General features: G+C 39.7%; 1 protein-coding gene across 3 annotated transcripts in view; it reads left to right on the plus strand.

Moving 5' to 3' along the window:
- LOC126482333 (uncharacterized) overlaps positions 1-21,837 on the plus strand; it is a 488,737-nt gene that overhangs the window by 223,610 nt on the left and 243,290 nt on the right. For all 3 annotated transcript variants that reach the window (XM_050106394.1, XM_050106396.1, XM_050106395.1), the window contains 3 exons: positions 64-204; positions 8,189-8,371; positions 9,267-9,404. In XM_050106394.1, coding sequence (XP_049962351.1) covers positions 64-204; positions 8,189-8,371; positions 9,267-9,404 — 462 coding nt within the window. The remainder of the gene's footprint in view (positions 1-63; positions 205-8,188; positions 8,372-9,266; positions 9,405-21,837) is intronic.

Consider the following 21,837-nt stretch of genomic DNA (forward strand, 5'->3'; position numbering starts at 1 on the left):
ATGATACATAATAAGGGTGATGTTGGAATAGTGTGCTTAGAATTTTTGATTTTATTTTTGTAGGTGATCTGGATGATGAAGATGAAGTTCTTGCATGGCTTACTGATGAGGACACACTTGAAATACCTGGGCGCATTGAAGAAGTTAATACCCGTATGCTTGAGAAAATCCTCCAAGATAATCAGAATGTTGTAGTATTTTTCTGTAAGTATCCCTGACACTTATTATTATTATTTATTTATTTATGTATTTACATTTAGGAGAGAGTATAATGTTCTGATGAAACTTTTGTGCATGTTGATTGCACTGAGATCAGTGTTTAAGTGTTCTAAATCTTTTTGAACAAATTTTGTCATTCTGGCCTTCTTGTTTAATGGTGCTCAGCTGAGTTGTTTCAATTTTATGCACAATATTTGTGCTCTGCTCTGTGTAATCGACACCTACTACGCCCTTGGTTGGACTGCAGGCAGCAAGTGCGCATAACATCTAAACTTGCAGCAACTGAAGAATTGGGTTGCTTGTCAAAATGTAATGTGTGAAATAGAAACAACTTGGCAGAACACCCAGAAGAACATCATTAAGCATGCGCTCCAACAGAACCTGAGATATCACAGACTTCTTTTAACATTGAACATTTGTGTGCACTTTTATGTACACTACTTGCAGGATGCAGCTGCTAGGCTGACAGAGTATGTGTGGCATTCACATGTGGGTCTTTTAGGATAGAGAAATGCCTCCACAGGCCCAATAAGATAGGTTCTGATCTCAGACAGGAAGGAACACTATTCCCACATGCCCTCTTGAGAGGTGTTGTCAGGATTGAAAAAACAATGTAGGATTGTAATTAATATATGGTACTCATGTTCAGAAATGAAAACAGTTTCAATTTATTTGGCTATTTGGAAAGGGGGGGGGGGGGGGGGAGGTATTACATGGTGAGGCTTTCCGGAGTGATGAGCGAAGGTGGCTCCAGTAGCCCCAGACACATCTCGGAGAAACTAAGCAACAGCTTATAACAGAAGAAAGGGTTGTTTTTTGCTGTGGCTCTGAGAGCCATCAGTACCACAAGTCAGGTGATCTTGCTCCATGGTTTGATTGACAGGGTAGCTTTGCTGATGATTGGATTGCAAAGATTAGAACATAATGTAAGAATAATGAGTAGATGTTTGCAGGGCAGTTTTTAAAGATAAAGGAAGGAAGTGAATGATTCACTTCAAATGTTATTAGAGGAGGTAATGGATCCATTGTGATTGTTGTAGAATAGGTGCTGAAATACCACTTCATCAGACTGCAGTTGGATTTTTAAGACAATGTGGGAATGCAGTGTCTAATGTCCATAAGGCATCCAAGTAACCACTGGGATGGCACCAAATGGTTGCCAACCCAATAATAAGGCAGATCAAAATTATAGAACAGAATTTTGAAATACAACGGTTTCGGCAGGATGGAAACATTGTAAGTAAAATTTATTTTGAGTTCATTAGCACCACCAATTATGTCCTCTAAATACCATAGTAACTTTTTACATGACTGAAGGAAAGTTGCAAACAGAAAATATATCAATGTGTGGAAGCCACCAAATCGTCTACTTGACTAGATCTTTCTGAGCATCAACCAGAATGATGTGCAAAACTAAATAGGGTGTACTGACAAAAGTATAAAATGACAGTTACAAGTCATGACACTTCTCATCACATTAATGTATCTTATAGATAAATAGTAACATTTAGAATAAATGTCTGAGGAGTGAGTCCTTTGACACCAATTTCTATGATCACAACAGCAAGGTAATTAAGTTCATTTAAACTGATCAGAAAGATTGTAAAAATTACTTGTGACAATAAAACATCAAATGAACAAATAAGTGCAACAAAAAAATGTTGTTTGAAATAGTCACAAGAGTAAGTAATTCGTAAGACAAATACAAAATAATAGTTTTAGTTATAGAAAACAATACTATACAAAATTACAGTTCATAACAATAGAAAAATAACTTTTGTAGTTAACCTCAGTAGAATCCACTGGAAGAAAGCAAAGGTACATGACTAGCTGTATGCATCCTGCTACATAATTTGCATGCGAAACAAGAATATATAGTCATGCTCAGTATCAGAATAGCAAGCAGGACAGAAGTCACAATGGAAACAGTTATGTAAAGTCAAATATTGTGCTAGTGGAATGCTGTAATAGGGGCAGGAACTGAATTTAGTGATTTGCTGCTCCTGTGCCATTTACGAATCCAAGGATGCGAGCAAATCTGTGTTGCTAGCATGTGAAAGAACTGATAAGACATGACGTGTACTGAGAGAGAACTTAAGTTCCAGAATGGATAACAAGAGTCCTTCAGTAGTGGCATAAAAAGTTTCTTTCAGTTGACCAGAGAATTGAAATCCAGATCCCAGGATAAAGCAATGGGTGAATAGAAGTCCACTCAGTATGTATGTGGAGTGAAATTACAATTGGAACACAGAAGCAAAATGAGAATGGGGTATGGGGCCCAGTACACATAGCTGACTCTTTTGATGTAATAGTATACAGCCCATTAGAGGCTGCGAGGTGTATTGTTTAAGCCACAGTAGTGACTGTGAGCTCACTATTGTGTAAGGTGTACACACTCATGTGTGTATTAAGTGATGGAGGTGTCAATCTTAATGATGTGTTTCATTAAATGTTAGAATGTGAAAATGTGTCTTATTGAGTGTCCTCTGTTAGTAAACCAGCATATTTGTGACTTAACACCTTTATCACTATTGATGGAAACCACACTAGATTGTGATTGGTACCTGACTGCAAGTTCCTTTCTGATCCGGAATATATTGGCTAAATTAAAATTATTTATCTATTGCAACAGTCAAGACAGGAAGGAAGTGTGGTGGAATAAAGGTTGCATTAATTTGACTATCAGCCAGGGACCAGTCAATTGTGTTGTGTATGAGACAGTCAGTGGTCTTCATTATGTTTCAAGAAGAAACAAAAGATGTTGCATTGCTCAAGTATAATTAAAGACACTGAATTGCATCGCCAGTGTCCACTTGAAGACCAGTCGCATAGTGCAGTGCTTGGTTGTTCTTGCTCAGCAGCAATTGAACAATAGGTAGTTCGGTCCAGTGGAGTGTGGTATCATATTTCTTCAGACTTCTTCAAAACAATGTGGCAGTCTTCTCCTCAATACTAGCTTGTGATATGTGCCTTTTTAATGCAAGTTTCCAAATTCCATAAACTTTGAACATAACTTTGCCTTACCAGACAACGGTAAAAAGTATGTTATGACAATCTTTCAACATAGTGAAATAATGCAAACATATGATAAAACTATTCAATAGTAGAGGCAGCCAATGTAAGAGGTATTCAAAACGAAATAAGCCAGGTGCATAATTACAGAGAACAGTACCTGTATGTTAGGAGTATTGACCATAGCTGTGGAGATGCTTGTCCCACTGTGACACAAAGTGCTCAATGGCTGTCTCCTAAAATTCCTGGGGCTGCAATGTGAACCAGTTCTGCATGTACAGCTGGACGTAATGGACGTCATTGTCCGAGTTTAATCGTTGCCCCTCAGAGCCTTTTTAAGGGGGTCAAAAATGGCGTAATCACAGGGAGAGAGGTCCGGACTGTAAGGAGGGTGGCTGAGAACCTCCCATTTGAATTTCTGCAGGAGTGCTGCGACTGTGTTGGCCGTATGAGGCTTATGGAGTGTGTGTGTGTGTGTGTGTGTGTGTGTGTGTGTGTCAGTCTTTTCATTGTGCCTGTCTGCAACTCATCATCTCCACTATATGGTGAGTAGCAACTATCATTTTGATAATATTGTTACACTACATTCGTCAGCAACATACAGTCAGTATCACCTACAGTTGAACAATACATTTATACACAGGTGACACACAGTTATTTCATTTTTTTACTGTATGTTTGCATATGTTTTAGAAAGTTATATCTTTATTTTGATTTGTTATGTTTAGTTTCTGTTTAAGTTACTTAGAGTTCAAATTTTTATGTTTCAAGGAATTTCTTTACATTGTAGAAGCATTGTTATAGCAGATCATATTGGAATCAGTATGTTGTTGTTGTTGTTGTTGATGTGGTCTTCAGTCCTGAGACTGGTTTGATGCAGCTCTCCATGCTACTCTATCCTGTGCAAGCTTCTTCATCTCCCAGTACCTACTGCAACGTACATCCTTCTGAATCTGTTTAGTGTATTCATCTCTTGGTCTCCCTCTACGATTTTTACCCTCCACACTGCCCTCCAATACTATATTGGTGATCCCTTGATGCCTCAGAACATGTCCTACCAACCGATCCCTTCTTCTAGTCAAGTTGCACCACAAACTTCTCTTCTCCCCAATCCTATTCAATACCTCCTCATTAGTTATATGATCTACCCATCTAATCTTCAGTATTCTTCTGTAGCAACACATTTTGAAAGCTTCTATTCGCCTCTTGTCCAAACTAGTTATCGCCCATACATGGCTACACTCCATACAAATACTTTCAGAAATGACTTCCTGACACTTAAATCTATACTCGACGTTAACAAATTTCTCTTCTTCAGAAACGCTTTCCTTGTCATTGCCAGTCTACATTTTATACCCCCTCTACTTCAACCATCATCAGTTATTTTGCTCCCCAAATAGCAAAACTCCTTTACTACTTTAAGTGTCTCATTTCCTAATCTAATTCCCTCAGCATCACCCGACTTAATTCGACTACATTCCATTATCCTTGTTTTGGTTTTGTTCATGTTCATCTTATATTCTCCTTTCAAGACATTATCCATTCTGTTCAACTGCTCTTCTAAGTCCTTTGCTGTCTCTGACAGAATTACAATGTCATTGGTGAACCTCAAAGTTTTTATTTCTTCTTCATGGATTTTAATACCTACTCCAAATTTTTCTTTTGTTTCCTTCACTGCTTGCTCAATATACAGATTGAATAACATTGGGGAGAGGCTACAACCCTGTCTCACTCTCTTCCCAACCACTGCTTGCCTTTCATGTCCCTTGACTCTTATAACTGCCATCTGGTTTCTGTACAAATTGTAAATAGCCTTTCACTCCCTGTATTTTACCCCTGCCACCTTCAGAATTTGAAAGAGAGTATTCCAGTCAACATTGTCAAAAGCTTTCTCTAAGTCTACAAATGCTAGAAACATAGGTTTGCCTTTCCTTAATCTAGCTTCTAAGATAAGTCGTAGGTTCAGTATTGCCTCACGTGTTCCAAAATTTCTACAGAATCCAAACTGATCTTCCCCAAGGTCAACTTCTACCAGTTTTTCCATTCATCTGTAAAGAACTCGCGTTAGTATTTTGCAGCCGTGCCTTATTAAACTGATAGTAATTTTCACATCTGTCGATACCTGCTTCCTTTGGGATTGGAATTATTATATTCTTCTTGAAGTCTGAGGGTATTTCGCCTGTCTCATACATTTTGCTCACCAGATGGTAGAGTTTTGTCAGGACTGGCGCTCCCAAGGCCGTCAGTAGTTCTAATGGAATGTTGTCTACTCCCGGGGCCTTGTTTCGACTCAGGTCTTTCAGTGCTCAGTCAAACTCTTCACACAGTATCATATCTCCCATTTCATCTTCATCTACATCCTCTTCCATTTCCATAATGTCCCCAAGTACATCGCCCTTGTATACACGCTCTATATACTCCTTCCACCTTTCTGCTTTCCCTTCTTTGCTTAGAACTGGGTTTCCATCTGAGCTCTTAATATTCATACAAGTGGTTCTTTTTTCTCCAAAGGTCACTTTAATTTTCCTGTAGGCAGTATTTATCTTAACCCTAGTGAGATAAGCCTCTACATCGTTACATTTGTCCTCTAGCCATGCCTGCTTAGCCATTTTGCACTTCCTGTCGATTTCATTTTTGAGACGTTTGTATTCCTTTTTGCCTGCCTCATCTACTGTATTTTTATATTTTCTCCTTTCATCAATTAAATTCAGTATTTCTTCCATTACCCAAGGATTTCTACTGGCCCTTGTCCTTTTACCTACTTGATCCTCTGCTGCCTTCACTACTTCGTCCCTCAAAGCTACCCATTCTTCTTCTACTGTATTTCTTTCCCCCATTCCTGTCAATTTTTCCCTTATGCTCTCCCTGAAACTTTGTACAACCTCTGGATTAGTCAGTTTATCCAGGTCCCATCTCCTTAAATTCCCACTTTTTTGCAGTTTCTTCAGTTTTAATCTACAGTTCATAACCAATAGATTGTGGTCAGAGTCCACATCTGCCCCTGGAAATCTCTTACAAATTAAAACCTGGTTCCTAAATCTCTGTCTTACCATCATATAATCTATCTGAAACCTGTGAGTATCTCCAGGCTTCTTCCATGTATACAACCTTCTTTTATGATTCTTGAACTAAGTGTTATCTACGATTAAGTTGTGCTCTGTGCAAAATTCTACCAGGCGGCTTCCTCTTTCATTTCTTACCCCCAATCCATATTCACCTACTACGTTTCCTTCTCTCCCTTTTCCCACTACTGAATTCCAGTCACCCATGACTATTAAATTTTCGTCTCCCTTCACTATCTGAATAATTTCTTTTATTTCATCATGCATTTCTTCAATTTCTTCATCATCTGCAGAGCTAGTTGGCATATAAACTTGTACTACTGTAGTAGGTGTGGGCTTTGTGTCTATCTTGGCCACAATAATGCATTCACTATGCTGTTTGTAGTAGCTTACCCGCACTCCTATTTTTTTATTCATTATTAAACCGACTCCTGAATTACCCCTATTTGATTTTGTATTGATAACCCTGTATTCGCCTGACCAAAAGTCTTGTTCCTCCTGCCAGCGAACTTCACTAATTCCTACTATATCTAACTTTAACCTATCCATTTCCGTTTTTAAATTTTCTAACCTACCTACTCGATTAAGGGATCTGACATTCCATGCTCTGATCCGTAGAACACCAGCTTTCTTTCTCCTGATAACAACGTCCTCCTGAGTAGTCCCCACCCAGAGATCCGAATGGGGGACTATTTTACCTCCAAAATATTTTACCCAATAGGACGCCACCATCATTTAACCATACAGTAAAGCTGCATGCCCTCAGGAAAAATTACGGCTGTAGTTTCCCCTTGCTTTCAGCCGTTCGCAGTACCAGCACAACAAGGCCGTTTTGGTTAACAAGGCCAGATCAGTCAATCATCCAGACTGTTGCCCCTGCAACTACTGAAAAGGCTGCTGCCCCTCTTCAGGAACCACATGTTTGTCTGGCCTCTCAACAGATACCCGTCCATTGTGGTTGCACCTACGGTATGGCTATCTGTATCGCTGAGGCACGCAAGCCTCCGCACCAATGGCAAGGTCCATGGTTCTTTGGGGGGGGGGGGGGGGGGGGAGATCAGTATATCTTTTTTTTTACTTTATGCCTTATGGTTATTTATTATACAGTCTTTTCCCTTTCTCCATAGGCCCATTTTTTCTCACTTTTGTACATGTCTGCTGAATATATAGATCCTATTTTTCATTCTATTATAGGAATGTACGTTTTCATCTACAAAAGCAGTTGGCTTCATCCTGAATAGAGCCATCTAAATTGATTGATATATTTTTTTTTTATAATGTCGTGCCCTGCTGAGGCATAACGTGTATTTAAACTGACAGTGGATTTTGTATTACAAGTTCAAAATTTTGATCTGAAGATGCCAGTAACTGAAACAACACTATAAACAAAGAAATATCTCAAGCAATCTAAACAACTTTATTCACAAAATATCCACAACTATCACAGAATCCAACAGGAAATTTATCCCTGTATTAATAAATTGGCTTTTCTATCTAATCTTGTTGTAATGAATAATATTACTTCCGGAATATACAAAAAAGACAATTAAAGAATTTTTGGATTTATAAATCCAGATTTGCAATAGATTTGTGACAAAGCAGATTCTGTTTCCTATAATCTGCTTTTGTGCTATATAACAGCTTTTGCTGTCAGGTGGATTTACCCAGAAAATAATACCTATCACAGTGAAATGTCTGCTTGTGCAGTGATTGATTTATTTCATAATACAAATGTTGTTCTGTTCTGCTTTATTCCACAAAGAAATAAAACTTATTTTTAATTTTTTAACATTCAATGACTATTATAAATATTGTGCAATCACTGTTTTTCTTTATTGTACATTTACAGTGTACAAAATGATTCCACCATTTTAAAGTGTATGTTTCTTTTGTAGATCAGGAAGGAGACAAGAAAAGTCAAAAAATCATAAGTGAATTGGAAAACATTGATGATGAATGTGAAGAAAAGGATATTTCATTTGTAAAAACGTCTGATGAAGGCATACAGAAAGAATACGATCTTCCAACTCTCCCATGTCTTGCTTTTTACCGCAACAGATTCAGACAGATTTATACAGGTATTCCATTGCTATATACTTTTATACTCAAATAATTATCTACATGTTCAGTAATGTTGCAAAAGAGATAAACAATCAATGGACCTGGAGGAAGCTGTATTTTAAATTTAGTTTTCACTTCAAATACAGTAAGTACATTTACTGCATTGCAACACTGAAGTAAAAATTGAGAGTTGAGCTCATAGGGTTGATTTACACTTCAGTTAAGTGTCTTATTGAACATTAATCACCATTGTCAACTTGTATGCAACACTGAAAAAATCAGCTTCCTCTTTCCTTTCACTTATTGCAGAAATTGCATTGAGTATGTATCGAAACTCTGTTTGGAAGATCAGTATGCTGTTATATTATCTAATTGAGTTGGTGACTAAATTAAAACACTTTGGTGGATGTGTGGCTGAAATTGAAAAAAAGATAGCCATTTGCTATATAGAGAAATCACTGAGTAGCCGTAGTCATGTAAACAAAATGGATATTGAGCACTGTAGCTTACTTTTTAGAAAAAAATGTGGAAATCTATAACCTGCTCATCCATATAGCTGCACATTAATCTGAAAATGTAAATATCTATGCATGAATAACTGTAATGTTAGATTTGTAAAATTGGCAATGTTCTTAATGAAATTAAGATAGTGAAAGTATATGTAAAGATTTTTAAATTGTTCCTTATTTGTTAAAATACTAGCTTCATTGTTTGTTGATGGGTTTAGTGCAACCAAGTAAAATTTGAGCACAAGACATTTTACTGCTTTACTATATTTCAGTAACTGTACTCTTCAAGGTATCATTTTTACTGTTTTTATAATTACTTGTTTATTATCTGATTTTCATACTTTTCAGATAATGATAATAGATGTTGAACATTGAACTTTGTTCTTCTTTTGACATGTGTTAGGTGATCTAATGCATGAGGAAGCCATATTGGATTGGGTGCTGGAACTTCATGAGTCAACACCGGATGTTATAGAAAGTGTTGACAGGAAGACCTTACAGATGATGATAAATGATGTTGAACATCTTGCTGTTTTCTTCTGTAAGTACAGTAGTCACTTCTCTGAATAGATGTCACATTTGGAATGCATGTATTAATATATATACAGTCTAACTGTGTTGAATAATCACTGACAGAGGCATGTAAACTGCAAAATTTTATCTTCGACACCATACTGAAACTTGTGAATGTGCATTATCATATTTTACCACATTTACTAAGGCACTAACATGGCCATTTGGTGCATGATGGGTTATAAAATTACAAAAATAAATGAAACTGTATGACTGGGGAAGAATGGAATAATTATTTGTTTTCTTTACTCAAACCATCATAGAGCTCTTTATTTTTTTTCATTTTCCTAAGTGTGTATGTTCAGTGCTAGTTAACTTTTTGTGGAAAAATCAATCATATACACTGCCAAAGCTCGTTTATTTCTGCTCCTTTTTGATTGGAGAAAGAAACACTGTAAAAAGAGGAAATATCAGATGATAATATAATGCGCTCATGTTCCAGGGACAGTCAGTATTTCATAGTGAAGTGGTTTGGATGTACTGTTTATGTTCCGGCTGCACATTCTCACAGTCGAGGTTGTGTTTACTGCAGCCGGCTTCATGTGTGTAACTTCTTATAGATGAACACTATGGCACACTCATTCATAAAGACCACACTCAAGTTCATGTTTTTTGATGAGTATGCGAACCTAAGGTTCATGAAATCGAACACTTTTGTCAAACTTGTGAATTAATTACAATGACCTTATTGACATCCATTTATCAATTGCAAGTAGCATTGTCAAGCTGGTTATAGATGCAGCATGTGACAAGATACTGAAAGATGTCAAACGAGGTTTAAAATTTCAACACTCAGATGACAACCTAGGAGATGTGTTAGTAGATCATTTAGTTATCCATACCATATGGACCTTTGAACTGCCCTTTGAGATACCAGAAATGATGGTAACAGATGCATTACAAGAATATGGCACTGTGATCAGCCACACTGTCCAAACATGGGCAAGGTTCACAACCTAACAGTGTCTGACAGGCACCAATTGTGTGGACAAGTCATTTAACTTCATATTTGTTCATCGAGGGCTGCAGAGCCATAATGATATAAAACAGACAGTCAAGGACCTGTTCCAGATGCAGTAGTGAAAGTTATGTTCAGTTGGAATGCCTCCAGAGGAGATTAATGCAACTGCCTAGGGGTAACCAACTGTGTACAGATGCAACCAAGTTTCTTCCACTGACATACATGATGGCACTTTGGGACATGCTGACACCAACATGGAAGCCTTCTTCTGTCGATGCGCCAACTCAGGAGCTGGCAGCAATACCATTGAAAACAATCAAGTAGACACTGATCGATCATGATTACACCTGAGCAGCTACGGAGGAAGACTAGAGCAGGAGGTGGATGTAGAAATGCATGATGTGAACACAACGATGTGGAGGATGCGCACCAGAATGAACCAGTTATTTAGGATGTTTACATTCACACACGCAGGCAGCATTCATCAAAATGATGTAAAAAGTGTCAACTCAATCAAGATTATGTCCATTTCCTGCCATCTTACATCAGTGATGATTGTAATGCCTTGGAGCATTCATTACAAGAACTACAACACCATGATGATGCCGACTGTGCGCTTTCAGATGCTGAGAGGATGCCATTTGCAATGCAGCCACCACCCAACTACAAGGATCAACAAGAGGTTGTGGCTCCTGACACCCTTTATTTGGATGACCAGAAGACAACACTGAGACACAATACACAGAGTGTCAGGGATGTCATGGTGGCGCCCACTCATTCAAGTGGCTGATGATGTTGGACGACTATAGGAAGCTAATTCTATCTTGGAATTAGTGGGGATCCATGCTGCTGATGCACCCCTTAATGCACTGCGAGCTAATATGATGGACACCAAACTGCAGGCCTATAAAATTGAGATTGTCAATATCTACAACATTGATTTGAAGGTGAAGTTGCAACTCGTTCATGATATGTTATATGCATCGGACATTGATGTCCTGTTAGTGCAATAAGTACAGCTTAGTGCTTTCCCTGAGGTACCTGGTTATTTCACATGCAATTTACCTTACTTGGCCAATAACACTGGCATGGCAGTCTTGATAAGGGAAGGGATACTGGTAAAGGAACCCTGTTTTCCACATCTTCATGGAATCTGACAGTTATGATTCACGGGACCCACATTATCAACATATACTCTCAATCTGACAAAGACCAGTGAAAGGAAGGGGTACAGTTTTATTCTGCAGGTATTGCTTGTCTTTTTGCCAGCAGGTACGACCTCTTTCTACTAGGCATTGACTTCAAATGGATCCTGACTCTGAAGGACCAAACTCCCAATTTTAATACCTGCAAGGAAATACAAGTGATGTGCCAGTACATGTACCTGTGTGTCACATAAGATTGGATCCACAGAAATAGGGACCATATTTATGTCCCTGCTGCTCCGTGGTCTAGGGGTAGCGTCTTTGATTCATAATCAAAACGTCTTCGGTCCCGGGTTCGATCCCCGCCACTGCCTAAATTTTGATAAATAATCAGCATTGGCGGCCGAAGACTTCCGGCATAAGAAGTCAGCCTCATTCTGCCAACGGCCTTGTTAAAGAGGGCGGAGGAGCGGATAGAGGTTCAGGGCACTCTCTTGTCCTAGGGGTGGGAAATTGCCCCTAAAGGCGGAAGAATCAGCAATGATCAATGACATGAGGATGCAGAAGGCAATGGAAACCACTGCATTAAAGACACATAACGTGTATCCACAGGACATGTGGCCTGTAATTGAAGATGTGTCATGATGATCTCTCCATTGGCAAAAGATTCGGGAATAGTCCCCCATTTGGATCTCCGGGAGGGGACTGCCAAGGGGGAGGTTAACATGAGAAAAAGACTGAATAATCAATGAAAGGCTAACGTTCTACGAGTTGGGGCATGGAATGTCAGAAGCTTGAGCGTGGTAGGGAAACTAGAAAATCTGAAAAGGGAAATGCAAAGGCTCAACCTAGATATAGTAGGGGTCAGTGAAGTGAAGTGGAAGGAAGACAAGGATTTCTGGTCAGATGAGTATCGGGTAACATCAACAGCAGCAGAAATTTGTATAACAGGTGTAGGATTCGTTATGAATAGGAAGGTAGGGCAGAGGGTGTGTTACTGTGAACAGTTCAGTGACCGGGTTGTTCTAATCAGAATCGACAGCAGACCAACACCGACAACGATAGTTCAGGTATACATGCCGACGTCGCAAGCTGAAGATGAACAGATAGAGAAAGTGTATGAGGATATTGAAAGGGTAATGCAGTATGTAAAGGGGGACAAAAATCTAATAGTCATGGGAGACTGGAATGCAGTTGTAGGGGAAGGAGTAGAAGAAAAGGTTACAGGAGAATATGGGCTTGGGACAAGGAATGAAAGAGGAGAAAGACTAATTGAGTTCTGTAACAAGTTTCAGCTAGTAATAGCGAATACCCTGTTCAAGAATCACAAGAGGAAGAGGTATACTTGGAAAAGGCTGGGAGATACGGGAAGATTTCAATTAGATTACATCATGGTCAGGCAGAGATTCCGAAATCAGATACTGGATTGTAAGGCGTACCCAGGAGCAGTTATAGACTCAGATCACAATATAATAGTGATGAAGAGTAGGCTGAAGTTCAAGATATTAGTCAGGAAGAATCAATACGCAAAGAAGTGGGATACGGAAGTACTAAGGAATGACGAGATATGTTTGAAGTTCTCTAACGCTATAGATACAGCAATAAGGAATAGTGCAGTAGGCAGTACAGTTGAAGAGGAATGGACATCTCTAAAAAGGGCCATCACAGAAGTTGGGAAGGAAAACATAGGTACAAAGAAGGTAGCTGCGAAGAAACCATGGGTAACAGAAAAAATACTTCAGTTGATTGATGAAAGGAGGAGGTACAAACATGTTCCAGGAAAATCAGGAATACGGAAATACAAGTCGCTGAGGAATGAAATAAATAGGAAGTGCAGGGAAGCTAAGACAAAATGGCTGCAGGAAAAACGTGAAGACGTCGAAAAAGATATGATTGTTGGAAGGACAGACTCAGCATACAGGAAGGTCAAAACAACCTTTGATGACATTAAAAGCATTCCATCAGAATTTCTAAAATCATTGGGGGAAGTGGCAACAAAACGACTATTCACGTTGGTGTGTAGAATATATGAGTCTGGCGACATACCATCTGACTTTCGGAAAAGCATCATCCACACAATTCCGAAGACGGCAAGAGCTGACAAGTGTGAGAATTATCGCACAATCAGCTTAACAGCTCATGCATCAAAGCTGCTTACAAGAATAATATACAGAAGAATGGAAAAGAAAATTGAGAATGCGCTAGGTGACGATCAGTTTGGCTTTAGGAAAAGTAAAGGGACGAAAGAGGCAATTCTGTCGTTACGGCTAATAATGGAAGCAAGGCTAAAGAAAAATCAGGACTCTTTCATAGGATTTGTCGACCTGGAAAAAGCGTTCGACAATATAAAATGGTGCAAGCTGTTCGAGATTCTGAAAAAAGTAGGAGTAAGCTATAGGGAGAGACGGGTCATATACAATATGTACAACAACCAAGAGGGAATAATGAGAGTGGATGATCAAGAATGAAGTGCCTGTATTAAGAAGGGTGTAAGACAAGGCTGTAGCCTTTTGCCCCTACTCTTCAATTTGTACATTGAGAAAGCAATGATGGAAATAAAAGAAAGGTTCAGGAGTGGAATTAAAATACAAGGTGAAAGGATATCAATGATACGATTCGCTGATGACATTGCTATCCTGAGTGAAAGTGAAGAAGAATTAAATGATCTGCTGAACAGAATGAACAGTTTAATGAGTACACAGTATGGTTTGAGAGTAAATCGGAGAAAGACGAAGGTAATGAGAAGTAGTAGAAATGAGAACAGCAAGAAACTTAACATCAGGATTGATGGTCACGAAGTCAATGAAGTTAAGGAATTCTGCTACCTAGGCAGTAAAATAACCAATGATGGACGGAGCAAGGAGGACATCAAAAGCAGACTCGTTATGGCAAAAAAGGCATTTCTGGCCAAGAGAAATCTGCTAATATCAAATACCGGCTTTAATTTGAGGAAGAAATTTCTGAGGATGTACGTCTGGAGTACAGCATTGTATGGTAGTGAAACATGGACTGTGGGAAAACCGGAACAGAAGAGAATCGAAGCATTTGAGATGTGGTGCTATAGACAAATGTTGAAAATTAGGTGGACTGATAAGGTAAGGAATGAGGAGGTTCTACACAGAATCGGAGAGGAAAGGAATATGTGGAAAACACTGATAAGGAGAAGGGACAGGTTGATAGGACATCTGATAAGACATGAGGGAATGACTTCCATGGTACTAGAGGGAGCTGTAGAGGGCAAAATCTGTAGAGGAAGACAGAGATTGAAATACGTCAAGCAAATAATTGAGGACGTAGGTTGCAAGTGCTACTCTGAGATGAAGAGGTTAGCACAGGAAAGGAATTCGTGGCGGGCCGCTGCCTCTGAAGCCTTAAGGAGTCATAGCTTCAGCATTTTTGGACAGATTTCATCAGCTATTCACTGGTACCCAGACAGATCTCATGGTGGGGGAGACGATCTTGTGACACTACGGATGAGACTAAACCAGATGGATGAGGAAGTAATCTTGGAAGTGAATATGGAAGATGAAATACTGGAAGCACTTAAAAAAGGGCATCAAACAAATCTCCAGGACTGGATGGCTTGCCCCTAGAATGATGCCCCAATGGCTAAAGATGTACACTGAAGTGCCAAACTGGTATAGGCATGCATATTCAAATACAGAGACATTTAAACAGGCAGAGTACAGAGCTGTGCTTGGAAATGCCTATATAAGCCAAGTGTCAGATTGGTTACTGCTGCTGCAATGGCAGGCTATCAATATTTAAGCGCCTTTGAACGTGGTGCTACAGTTGGTACACATGTGAAGGGACAGCATCTCCAAGGCAGTGATGAAGTGGTGAATTCCCCATACAACCATTCCACAAGTTTACCATGGATGTCAGGAATCCAGTAACACATCAAATCTCCGACATCACTGTGGCCAGAAGAAGATCCTGCAAGAATGGGGCCAACGATGACTGAAGAAAATCGTTCAACATGACAGAAATGCAGTCCTTCCGCAAATTGCTGCAGATTTCAATGGTGGGCCATCAACAAGTGTCAACATGCAAACCATTCAATGAAACATCATCAGTATGAGCTTTCGGAGCCAAAGGCCCACTCATGTACCCTTGATGACTGCAAAACACAAAGCTTTACGCCTTTCCTGGGCCCGTTAACACCAACATTGAATTGTTGATGACTGGAAACATGTTGCCTGATCGGAAGAGTCTCATTTCAAATTGTATCAAGTGGATGGATATGTACAGGTATGAAGACAACCTCACGAATCCATGGACACTGTGTGTCAGCAGGGGACTGCTCAAGCTGGTGGAGGCTCTGTAATGGCATTTGGCGTGTGTAATTGGAGTGATATTGGACCCCTGATGCACATCTAGGTGACATGTACGTAAGCATCCTGTCTGCTCACCTGCATCCATTCATGTCCATTGTGCATTCCCACAGACTTGGGAAATTCCAGCAGGACAATGTGACAATCTACACGTCCAGAATTTTTACAAAGTGGCCCCAGGAATACTCTTCTGAGTTTAAACACTTCTGCTGCCCACTGAACTCCCCAGATGTGAACATGCCTTGCAATGTGCTATTCAGAAAAGATCTCCACCCCCTTGTAATCTTACTGATTTGTGGACAGCCCTGCAGGATTCATGGTGTCGGTTCCCTCCAGCACTACTTAAGACATCAGTTGAGTCCATGCCACATCATGTTGCAGCACTTCTGCATGTTCATGGGAGCCCTCACAACATTAGGCAACTGTGCCAGTTTCTTTGACTCTTCAGTGAACAATGAGCTCATGCAGCCTGACACATACATGATGTGGGCCTTCATTGAAGGATACCTGCTCCTGATACAGAAAAAGGCTGGAGGTCACAGCGCATATCAATGCCGACTGCTTGCCACGCTTAATGGTGATTATAAAATCTTTGCCTGGCTGATGGCGACATGGCTCAAGACAGTATTGCCATACAATATTGCCTCAGATCAAATGTGTCTTGGACTGCATAGCAACATACAGTCAGCATTCAGTGACCTTAGATATGTGATCACACTGGCCACTATCTGTTGACTTGAGCAGCTCTGGTCTCTCTCAGTTTTGATCAAGCTTTTGACTGGATTAATCATGACTTCCTACCATCGATCATGCTCCACATGGTGCTTCCACCCGTTTTCATTAAGTTTGTCATGTGGCTGCTAAGGGGTGTCATCACCAGAGTGGCAGTGAACGGCCAAGATGTGGGTTCTATTCCGATTATGAGTTCTTTAAGACAAGGCTGCCCAGCATCAATGGTCCTCATCACAGTTGCACTTGAACCGTCCATGAATTGACTGCTGCAGACACTCACTGCACTGGCACGGTGTTGAGGAGCGACACCTTCATCTGTTGGACATATGCGGATGACTTGCTGTTCCTCATTCGATCACCAGGTCTCTCAATTGGATTGCACAGTATAGAGTTGTGGCGGGCACTGTTCTGAATGTGGCAAAATTGGGGATAGTACCCATTGAACAGGGACAGGATGGAGATCTCGGCTCATTATGAGCGGTGGAAGTGTTGAGATGCCTGGGGAGTCCATTCACCTGTGATCTACGGAAGATGACAACGATGAGTTATAGGCACCCACTCCAGATGATTCACATTTGAGTGCTAGGTAATTCCTTATGAGTCCTCAACATGATACAGTGTGTGCAATGTAACAATGTATGTCTTGCCTCGTGGTTGCCAAATATTGCACAGATATTTCCACTGCCGACGGGAATTGGATTGCTTGCTGATGGCCTTTTGATATTTTATCAGCCATGGGATGGTCCTCATGATTTGTTATTCCACTTTAACCCTCAACATGTGGGATGGTACCCTTGGCTTTAGAAATGTCCACCTCGAATCTTTGCCCAGTTCATGCGGCCAGTGCTCAAAATATGACTCTGACCGACACGTACAATGACATCATCACTGACTGATGAACTAATGGCATGCTCTTATGTGCCACGTGTTCCAGTTGGCAACATCTCACCAATAACTGCTCACACTGCAACATTTCTTGTAGACTACATTTATGTCTGCCATGAGCTGCCATTGTCCAGGGAACCAATAGTGTGAGATATTTGTTGTCTCTTAATGCGATATCATGACAGTTACTTGATGGAACAGTGATACCCGATGAGAGCCTGGCTCACTCTCTGGCATTCTGTGCAACTCCTGTACTTGATCTCAGTGGCAGCTTGTGGACGAGCTGCAGTTTTGGATGTACTTACATGAAAAACATGAGAAGGTACCACTTCAAATGAAAAACAGGGCACATTATGCCAATTTCTTAAGAAGAGTATTCATGGGTCTTCCCAGCAGTTGAGGTGTGCCAGTTAGAAGTTTTACTGTACAATTAGTTTTGGTTGGATAAGCGAATGAACCCGTACGGACTGCGGATTCTGAGAAACCAAATGGCCCTCCTCCGTCGGAGAGGTGGAGATTCAGATGTTCTTTTATTTTGTATAATGTTGCAAGCCAGTTATTTTCATTTATTGCAGGAGTACATACCTGATTATTTTGTTACAATTTTCTGGCTTTTATGGCTTTTTGGCTCCTTGTGGAATGTGTGGAATAAACTTCAAACATGTTCTCTTTTCTATTTGTAAAATATTAAAAAAAAGAACCATGTATTTAAAAACGAGAGGGAGAAAGGGATAGCATCTTTGACAAGCATTCAAAATGCCCAGGGTCCCAGATTCAAACCTTGCCACTGCTTAAATTTTGAATAAAGATCATCAGCAATGGCAGCCAAAGACTACAGGCATAAGAAATCACTCTCGTTCTGCCAAAGGCCTTGTCAAAGAGGGTGGATGAGCGGACAGAGGTTCAGGGCACTCTGTTGCCCTTTGCGTGGGGAAACTATCCCTAAAAGGCAGAAGTATCAGCTACGACCAGTGGCATGAGGATGCAGAAGGCAATGGAAACCACCGCATTAAAGATATATAATGTGTATCCACAAGACATGTGATCTGTAATTGAAAAAGTGTCATGATAATCTCTTCATTGGCAAGAGATTCTGGACTAAACCCCCATTTGGATCTCCAGGAGGGGACTGCAAAGGGGAGGGGACCATGAGAAAAAAATTGAATGACCAACAAAAGGCTAATGTTCTACGAAATGGGGCATGGAATACCAGAAGTTTGAATGTGGTAGGAAATCTAAAAAGGGAAGCACTGAGTCTGAATGTAGATACAGTTAGGATCAGTAAGTGAAATGGAAAGAAGATGAGGATTTATGGTCAGACGAGTATAGGGAAATATTAATAACAGCAGAAAGTGGTAACGGGAGTATTATTCATTATAAGTAGGAAGGCCAAGCAGAGAGTGAGTTACTGTGAACAGTTCGGTGCTGGGGTTATTCTCATCAAAATTGGCAACAAACCAACATGGACAACAAAAGTTCGGGTGTACATGCAGACTTCACAAGCTGAAAATGAAGAGATAGAAGAAGTATATGATGATACTGAAGCGCTAATTCAGTATGTAAAAGAAGATGAAAATCTAATAGTCCTGGGTGACTGCAAGGCATTGTGTGGGAAGGAGTAGAAGAAAGTGTTATGAGAGAATATAGGCTTGTCTGCAGGTGTGAGAGAGGAGAAAGATTTATTGAGTTCTGCAATAAATTCTACCAAGGAATAGTGAATACTCTGTTCAAGGATCACAAGAGGAGGAGGTATACTTGGAAAAGGCCAGCAGATACAGCTAGGCTCCAGTTAGATTACATCATTGTCAGGCAGAGATTATGAAATCATATATTGGTCTGTAAGGCATACCCAGGAGAAGATATAGACTCAGATCACAATTTAGTAATGATGAAGAATAGGCTGAAGTTTCAGAGACTAGTCAGGAAGAACCAATGCACAAAGAAGTGGGATATGGAAACATTAAGGAATGAAGAGTTACACTTGAAGTTCTCTGAGGCTATAGATACTGCAATAATGAATCTCTCAGTAGATAGTTCAGTTGAAAAGGAGTGAACGTCTCTGAAAAGGACAGTCACAGAAATTAGAAAGAAAAACATAGGTAGAAGGAAGGTAACTTTGAAGAAACCATAGGTAGCAGAAGAAATATTTCAGTTGATTGATGAAAGAAGGAAGAACAAATATGTTCAGGGAAACACAGGAATACAGAAACACAAGTCATCTAGGACTGAAAAAAATAGGAGGTGCAGAGAAGCTAAGGTGAAAAAGCTGATTGAAAAATGTGAAGAAATCGGAAAAGAAATGGTTGTTGGAAGGACTGACTCAGTGTACAGAGAAGTCAAAACAACCTTTTGGTGAAATTAAAAGCAATGGCAGTAAAATTAACAGTGCAGTGGGAACTCCACTGCTAAATGCAGAGGAGAGAGTGGATAGCTGGAAAGAGTACGTTATAGGTCTCTGTGAGGGGGAGGACATGTCTGATAATGTGATGGAATAAGAAACTGAAGTCAGCAGGGAAGAGAAAGGGCATCCAGTATTAGAATCGGATTTTAAAAGAACATTGTGTGGCTTGATATCAAATATGGTATAAATCGTAGACAACATTCCATCAGAATTTCTGAAATCGTTGGGGGACGAGACAGCAGAATGTCTATTCAATTTGATGTGTAGAATGTATGAGGCTTGTAATATATCATCACACTTTCGGAAAAAACACACTATTCCGAAGATAGCAAGAATAGACAAGTTTGAATATTGTTGCATAATCAGCTTAACATCTCATGCATCCACATTGCTCACAAGAATAATTTACAGAATAATGGAAAAGAAAACCGAGGATCGGTTAGATGACAATCAGACAGGCGTTAAGAAAGATAAAGGCACCACGGAGGCAGTTCTGATGTTGCGTTTCATAATTGAAGCAAGATGAAAAAAAAAATCAAGACACATTCATTGGATTTGTTGACATGGAAAAAGAATTTGACAATGTAAAATGGTGAAATATGCTTGGAATTCTGAGAAAAGCAGTGGAAGCTATAGGGAAAAATGGGTAATATACAATATGTACAAGAACCAAGAGGATCAATAAGGCTGGAAGCCCCAGAACAAAGTGCTCAGATTAAAAAGGGTTAAGACAGGGATGTTTTCTTTCACCCCTGCTGTTCAATTTATACACTGAATTAACAATGTGGAAACAAAATAATGATTCAACAGTGAGATTATTCAGTATGAAAGGATATCAATGATAAGTTCACTGACGACATTGTAATCCGCAGTGAAAGTGAAGAAGAATTGCAGTATCTGTTGAATGGAATGAACTGTCTGATGAGTACAGAATATGGATTGAGAGTATATCAAAGAAAGATATAAGTAATGAGAAGTAGCAGAAATGAGAACAGCGAGAAACTTAACAAAATTAGGGATTGTGAAGTAGACCAAGCTAAGGAATTCTGCTACCAGATTGGCAAAATAATACGTGATGGATAGAGCAAGGAGGACATCAAAAGCAGACTAGCTTTGGCAAAATGGGCTTTTGTGGCCAAGAAAAATCTGCTGGTATCTAACATTGGCCTTAATCAGAGGAAGAAATTTCTGGAACTGTATGTTTGGAGCACAGCATCATATGGTAGTGAGACATGGACTGTGAGAAAAATGGAACAGAAGAGAATGAAAGTATTTGAGATGTGGTACTACATAAGAATGTTGAAAATGCAGTAGGCTGATAAGGTAAGGAATGAGGAGGTTCTCCGCAGAATCAGCAAGGAAAGGAATATGTGGAGAACACTGACAAGAAGAATGGATGGGATGGTAGGACATCTGATAAGGCATCAGGTATTAGAGGGAGCGATAGAAGGTAAAAACTGTAGAGGAAGACAGAGATTGGAATACACCCAGCAAATAATGGAGCACATAGGTTGCAATTGCTACTCTGAGATGAAAAGGTTGGCATGGGAGAGGAATTCGTGGTGGGCAACATTGAAGCAGTCAGAAGACTGATGAAATATAAATAAAAAATATCGGTTTGAAGGCAAAAAAAAAAAAAAGTAAATGCCATGGGAATGAATTTTTGAATCCTCTGATAGTGTTAGGGAAATAAGTCATGATGAAAAAAAGATTAAAATTCTGTGTAAAGAGAATGGATGAGAGGAGTATGTGTAGTACATTGTGTGAGATGAAGATGGAAGACAAGAGACTGAGAGAAAAGGCACAAGTGATTAAAAGGATTTTGAAAAAAGCGTATTTGCACCATCAGCTGTACAATCGTATATTTATTCTCTGTCAGTTTCAGTTGTAACAGACATATTCACAGGAAAAAAATGGTATTCATCAATGGATCAAAAACACGT

Source organism: Schistocerca serialis, chromosome 5 (genome assembly GCF_023864345.2).
Source record: "Schistocerca serialis cubense isolate TAMUIC-IGC-003099 chromosome 5, iqSchSeri2.2, whole genome shotgun sequence".
NCBI classification, from domain to species: domain Eukaryota; kingdom Metazoa; phylum Arthropoda; class Insecta; order Orthoptera; family Acrididae; genus Schistocerca; species Schistocerca serialis.